Source organism: Clinocottus analis, unplaced genomic scaffold, assembly GCF_023055335.1.
Source record: "Clinocottus analis isolate CAN_PGR_092001 unplaced genomic scaffold, fCliAna1.0.p SCAF_31, whole genome shotgun sequence".
NCBI classification, from domain to species: domain Eukaryota; kingdom Metazoa; phylum Chordata; class Actinopteri; order Perciformes; family Cottidae; genus Clinocottus; species Clinocottus analis.
The window spans coordinates 1,607,148-1,614,649 of NW_027176054.1; the positions used below are offsets into that span (position 1 = coordinate 1,607,148).

The 7,502-nt window shown below is 46.5% G+C and overlaps 1 protein-coding gene across 1 annotated transcript; it reads right to left on the reverse strand.

Moving 5' to 3' along the window:
- Positions 1 to 2,906: 2,906 nt before the first annotated feature.
- Positions 2,907 to 5,108, reverse strand: LOC137798771 (homeobox protein Nkx-2.5-like). Its single transcript, XM_068595716.1, has 2 exons — positions 4,652 to 5,108; positions 2,907 to 3,577 (listed from the first exon to the last, which is right to left on the reverse strand). Exons 1-2 carry the CDS (start codon positions 5,106 to 5,108, stop codon positions 2,907 to 2,909), a joined length of 1,128 nt encoding a protein of 375 aa, XP_068451817.1.
- Between the last annotated feature and the right edge of the window lie 2,394 nt (positions 5,109 to 7,502).

Here is a 7,502-nt window from a genome sequence, read left to right on the forward strand (position 1 = left end):
TTATCATTATTATCGTTATTGTTGTTATTATAATTATTATTATTACATAATCAGTTCCTTTACTTGTAATATTATTTTTTATATGTTTTATTATTATTGTAATCCCCGTTATTGTTGTTCTTCTATAATTATAATTATGATTGTTGTTGTTGAGGCCTGCAGCATGTTTACCCAGCAGCCTCTCTGTCTCTGCCTGTTTATGAACCTCCATTAGCGGGCGTCGCGGGTTCGAATCCCAAACAGGAGATCAGATGGTTAACAGCTCGGATCCCAATCTGAGGGACAGCCTGAAGGAAGGAAGGAAGGAAGGAAGGAAGGAAGGAAGGAAGATGAGCCCGATAACAGCTAAATCTACTAACTTTAAGTTTCCTTATTTTATCTCTAAAACATTAAAAACAATCAGATTTAATTCAGATTGACGTGAGAGGAAAAACAACTTCTCACTTTCCATCCCATAATAAATGACCTCCCCCACAATGCGCCACTCTCCCCCCTCTGCGTCATAACGAGCTTCCGGGCCGAGATGTCGCAGCTCCTGCGGCCCCCGCTGCGCGCAACTCAACAATAACGCGTTTTAATGGACAGTTACGCGCAGAGAAAAACAACAATTGATGTTTTTTTCCCCACATCCGGGAATCTTTGCAGCAGATAAAGACACCACGTCTGTTTGTTTCTCTCTTAAACGCGAAAAACTAAAGTTAGAGAAGAGTTTCGTTTAGAATTAGCACCATTTCTTTCTTTTTTTAGCCCTCATTTGCGCGTAAAAGCCAATTAGTCACGACCTAAAACACTGAAACGTTTAAACTTCCTCAACACATTTCAATGTTAAACCAACTCAGTGTCTCAACTATACAGTTCCCATTTTTATTATATATGTTTTAATAATCAATAATATACAAAATGTTTGAACAAAAGTTGAGGAAAAAATAACCAAAAATGACGTCAGCTGCCCAAATGTCCCGTTTTCATTCAAATTTAAATAACTGAGAATAAGCAGCACATTCCCACTTCTGGATCAAATAAATCTCATATATATATATATATATATATATATATATATATATATATATATATATATATATATATATATATATATATATATATATACAAATAAATAAATGAATATATATATATATATATATATATATATATATATATATATATATATATATATATATATATATATATATATATATATATATATATATATATATAATTGACTCATTATTAGAGTCATTGAGCTCCAGAAGCTGCAGGAACACAAACTAATTTAATCTGGTTCCGGATCACTGAGCTCATTTAAATCAATAACTTCCGTTGAGTTCTTCTGCGTCTTTGAAACCAAAAAACCTCTGAATCCATGAATCATAACTAATATAACCTTATTCTATGGAAGCCCTCCCACCCTCTTCTTTCTGCGCTCGTGGACCTTTTGACACAGTAATTGTGGAGCTCCACACATCTCCATCTCCATCTCCATCCCGGGATCAGGGCTCGTTGTTCCCGCATGGATCGCGCTGCTCTACCTGTGAGAATAACGTCGGTTTGAGCTGAAATAACACTGAAATAACACCCCCACCTCCTCCACCTCCTCCACCCCTTTAAAAACCCTCCCGTCCGCGCTCCACATCGGGATAAATGGTGAAACTTGTAGCAATAATACCCCCTTCTTTCACACAACGCCTCCCCGCTGCCATCACCTCCAGCCCGGCTGCCCCCCGACGCCTCGCGGCTGGAGGGGGGCGGGCGGGCGGGGGGAGCGCCTTTCTCCGCGAACAAAAACAGAAGAAGCAGCCTCCTGAAGGGGAACAAAAGTGAGCACATTTCTCCCCCGTGTCCCCACCTCCCCTTCGCCCACCTTCTCCGCGCAGAATAACCCGCTGCCTCGGCCCTCAAATTGGGAATATTAGGACGTCAATCTCGCGGCCCCTGTGCGCCTTTGTCTTTGCTGAGTGCCCGGCTCTGCCTACCACACACCTTTTGTCCGACAATCCAATAAGGACCATTATTCCTCTCTCTCTCTCTCTCTCTCTCTCTCTCTCTCTCTCTCTCTCTCTCTCTCTCTCTCTCTCTCTCTCTCTCTCTCTCTCTCTCTCTCTCTCTCTCTCTCTGGCCCGGCTGCTGCTCTCGGGAGTATTTTAGGTGCTTAATCGCGTCCTTTAAAAAAAAAAAAAGAACCTCAAATGGAGAACAACTTCCTCCTTTCACGTCGTCTTGCACCGGGACAAAGAGTTCCTGAGGCCTCCTGCAGCAACGTGGTTCTGCTTCTCCGTGCACGTGACCCCGCATGGGAGCAATATATATATATATATATATATATATATATATATATATATATATATATATATATATATATATATATATATATATATATATATATATATATACAGTTTAACACCGCAAACATTTAGAAACATGTGTTGATACAGAATCAAACGCACCTTTTATTTTTTCTTCCTTCTTCATTCCTCTGATTTATTTGAATAGATGTGAAATAGACTCAAACAATTCTCTGTCGAACCAACAAAACACTTTACAACTTAAAAGGATCCATATTCAAAAGTTAGCATGTTGAACAACAAACTTTTGGGGGAGAGGGGATAAAAAAAATCATCTTTTTTTGCGTTCAATTTCGAAGAAAAGCTCTCCTCTGTGCGTCAGTCACATCAGCGCCAAATAGACAGCCGGACTGCGAGTGTTCACGCGCGTGACACCCGGCCTTCAGCGCGCTCTCCTCGGCTGCGCGACAGTCCAAGCATCCGGTAAAACTCTCCTCCGTTATATAAACAACACTGCTGTTCTCGGGACAAGTTAACACACTTCTAACATATTGTGTGTTTCGACCAATATAAAAGCTCCAAACGAAAATACACAAAACAGAGAGAGCGTCTCTCGTCGTGCTGAGGCTACCAGGCCCGGATCCCCTGCAGGGAGCCCTGGCACGACGTGCCCGCGCTCCCTTGGTGCGTGGGCGGCTGCGGGGAGCCGCCGAGGCCGCTCACGTTCCCCAAGTTCATGTTCATGAAGGCGTTGGAGGAGCCGGACGCGGGCAGCGCCGGGAGGCCGCTGTACGTGCAGCTGTAGTTGCTGTTGTACGCGGGGCCGCTGTACGTGTACGCCGGGTATCCGCTGTACGCGTACGGGTTGGATCCGTACGGAGAACCGGCGACGGCGGCGGACGCGAAGCTCTGCGCGCCCCCGCCGCCGCCCAGACACGGCTTCCCGTCGCGCACCAGCACCGGAACCGCGACGCGCCGCGGAGGCGGTGCGTGCTGCTGCTGCCCAGCCGCCGCCTCCAGAGACTTGTCCTGCCGCTGCCGCTTGCACTTGTAGCGGCGGTTCTGGAACCAGATCTTCACCTGGTTGGAGGTGAGCTTGAGCGTGCTCGCCAGGTGCTCGCGCTCGGGCGCGGACAGGTAGCGCTGCTGCTTGAATCGGCGCTCCAGCTCGAACACCTGCGCCTGGGAGAAGAGGACCCGCGGCCGGCGCCGGCTGCGCGGCTTCTGCGCGGCGGGCCGCTCCGGGTCGCCGTGCCCGCGCTCTGCGGCCTCGTCCCGGGACGCCAGCGCGCAGCTCTCTGGGTGGGAACCACACACACACGCGCAGAGTTAATCCCCTCAAATAATGGATGTTTTTACCCAGAATATTACTTTCAAACTTCAATAAAATACATTTTTAAAAAAAACATTTCCTTTGTGTTATTTTCTAAAATGCAAAAGTTTTTAGACACAGTAGAAAAAGCTCATGAATGAGTTTGGAAATTAGGCAATAAAATATTAAATATAGCAGATAAACTCTGCAACATATGGGGAAAAACACGTATATTTATGAATAAAACACATAAGTGACCAAACGTAGTTTTAACAATACATTTGAGAGACTTCCAGCATCTTGAAACCCTTCATACTTTAATGTGTTCATAAATATTATGAATCATCCTTCTGCACGTCTGTGTTTATTGGCGTGTCGTTTCTTTTACAAGCCTCTTTAAACTAATTGTCGGGTTTATGAACCACACATCATAACAAGAACCACTAGAAAGTGTTTGACATGTCGGACTTTACCGGATCTATTACGCGCGTTAACGGGATGACGTCAGAAAATCACTTTTTAAATCATTAAACGTGATTTTTTGTGTGTGTTTTGGTGTTTTATTTCAAACCAAAAGTTGTGTTTCATCTTTTATCTCATCTGAAGAGACGCAATAAACAAATAACAATATTGTAATAATAAGCCACAAAAGGTATAATTATTATGTATAATATAATTATATAATATCATTATCATTATAATAAATGACACAAACTATATTTTTCATGTTTTCTTCACTTGGCTCAATTGAGTTCAATGCTCTATTAATATATGACAAACTATTTTTATTATTTTATTAATTGCGTGCGTAATGGAGGCGCGTGCCCGCAGCATAAAACTCAACATGCAAAACATGCATTTTTTAAAATTTAATATTTCCCCTAAAACAGCTGCTTGCGTCACAGCTCGGTTCTCCGTGAGAAGTGGGATTGTTGTTTTTCATTCAGATGCTTCTGGATTATGGATTATGGATTATTGATTATAGATGATGGTTACGCACGCACGTGCCCTTTTGTTGCCTTTTTTCATGTGTGTGTGTCTGTCGGCGGCTTCAACTCACTGCTGTCCGGCTGCGTCTCGTCCAGCTCTGCTCCCTGCAGCCCCGCGTGCGCGTACACGTCCTGTGGGGACAGGCTGGTGCTGGTGCTGGTGGTTGTGTCCGCGCGCTCCTCCTCGCGCGCCGCCAGCGCGCTGAGGAACGCCAGGTTGTCCTCTCCGTCCGAGAAGGGAGGAGGGCTGCTGTCCCGGGCCGGCGGGGCGAGCATGCAGGACGGCGGGGTCTGCTGGAAGTGCCGAGGCGGAGGAGGAGGAGGAGGAGGAGGAGGAGGAGGAAGAGGAGGAGAGCCGCTCAGCTGCTGGGCCAGACCCCGCTGCTGGAGCTGCTGCCCCCGCCGCTGCTGGAGCTGCTGCTGCTCCAGCTTCAGGATGTCCTTGACGGAGAACGGCGTGGAGGTGAGCGGACTCTGCAGCATCATGTCCTCCAGCTCGCCGAGGAAGTGAAGCCCGCCGATTAACATGCACGAGCCCCGCTGCTCCCCGTCTCTCACTCTCACTCTCTAACAAACGCGTGCGCGTAAAAGTCCCTTCTTTGGAGACTGGAGGCGCGTGAAGCAGCGATCCCTCATCGCTCCAGAAGCGCACGGGGAGCACGCGGCGCTGGTTCCCGGGGTGTGTGTGTGTGTGTGTGTGTGTGTGTGTGTGTGTGTTTTTGGTCCGCGCGGGTCTTCCTCTCACGGCTTTGTGAGCGTGAGTTTGGACCGCAGCCTCCTGGCGTCACGGCTGTGTGTTGGGGGGGGGGGGGGGGGGGGGGGGGGGGGGGGGCAGAGAGGGAGGGAAGGTGGCCCGCGCGCTGGTTGTTGTTCCGGGACACGCTGCCCCTCCACGTGCGGTTCCTCCTCTTCGTCACTGCTGTCACGTGACCTGCGTCTTCACCTCTTCTTCTCGTGTTGTTCCGTGTTTTGACGTCATGCCACTCGCTACGTTTGGGGTCCTCGTGGGCGCGCCAAGGTCACGGGGTCGCGCTCTAGTTGAATTGAAGGGAGGTGAACCAGCGCTCTGCTGCTGTGTGTGTCCGTTTGATGTCACGGAGATGTCTCAGTGACGTCATGAAGTCTTTAAGTTGTTTCTTTCCAACAGGCTGACCGAGAGCCCGGATGTAGAAAGATGACGTCACGGAGCCCTGTAGAGATTCTTGAAAGAAACTCTGCAGACTTTGTTGTGTTGTGTTATGTTGTCTTGTGTTGTGTACTTTGTGTTGTGTATGCTGTGTTACATTGTGTCGTGGTATGTTGTGTTATATTGTGTTATGTTATGTTGCGTTATATTGTGTTGTGTTATGTTGTGTTATATTGTGTTGTGTTATGTTGTGTACTTTGTGTTGTGTATGTTATATTGTGTTGTGTATGTTGTATTGTATTATGTTGTGTTGTGTGTGTTGAGTTGTATTGCACTGTGTTATGTTGTGTTACGTGGTGTATTTTGTTTTGTTATGTTACGTTGTGTTGTGTTATGTTGTGTTACATTGTGTATTTTGTGGTGTATTGTTATGTTGTGTTACGTTGTGTTATGTTGTGTTACATTGTGTCGTGTTATGTTGTGTTACATTGTGTTGTGTTATGGTGTGTCATGTTGTGTTGTATTAATAACTCTCTGATAAGTCTTCGGGGCAATTAAAATTCCTCCAGGAAAAACTGACGGACGTTTTTAGCCAGAAGTAATCTGCTGCTATCAGCTCCTCTCTGTGTTTTGCAGCGGGACCCCCCCCCACCTCTTTACCCCCCCTCTTTTTTACCCCCCCTCTTTTTTACCCCCCCTCCTCCTTACCCCCCCCCTTTCCCTCCTCCTTACCCCCCTCTTCTTCTGCCCCCCCGCCCCCCTCTTCTTCACCCCCTCTCCCTCTCTTCTCCCTCTCTCTTCCCTCTTCTCAGCAAAGTCCTCAAAAAGTCTGATCTTTAGGAAATGTGTTATAGAATTCTTCATGTTTTATTGTTTTATATTGTTTTAATGTTTTATATTGTTTTAATGTTTTACTTTCTTTTAATGTCCTTAAACGAGTTACTGAACACATGAAGTCCAATAATAATAATAATAATATTTAATGAGACTCTTCATTTGGACTTTAATATTGTTACAGAACTACAAGAAGTTGATATGATGAAGGTTCAGACACACATGAGTTATTAATAAAACCAAACTTCATATTTATCAAAAGTAAAAAAGAGAAATCCCAAATGTTCATTTCTTTATTCTTCATTTATTTCAGACAACTGATAACTTTAAAGAAGTCAATAAAACAGTTTAATGAAAGAATAACTGAACAAAGTGTCAGGTTTCCTTCAGATTGACATTCATTATTTATGTTTTCAGTAATATAGAATTTAGTTTATAGTTGATAATATAGTTTTTTCCAACATGAGCGAAACACTAATCCCCAAAGACTTGTGGCCCCTGATGGGGTCCTCGAACACTTTGGGGCCCCGAACACTTGTGGCCCTCAAACACCTGAGGCCCTCGAACACCTTGGGGCCCCCGAACACCTGAGGCCCTCAAACACCTGTGGCTCCCGAACATCTGTGGCCCCTGATGGGCCCCCAAACACCTGAGGCCCTCGAACACCTGGGGCCCCCGAACACTTGTGGCTCCCGAACACCTGTGGCCCCTGATGGGGCCCCCAAACATCTTGGGGCCCCCGACAACCTGAGGCCCTCGAACACCTGGGGCCCTCAAACACCTGAGGCCCCCGAACACTTGAGGCCCTCGATGGGGCCCCCGAACACCTGAGACCCTCGAACACCTGGGGCCCTCAAACACCTGAGGCCCCCGAACACTTGAGGCCCTCGATGGGGTCCCCGACCACCTGAGGCCCTCAAACACCTGGGGCTCCCAAACACCTGGGGCCCTTGAACACGCCA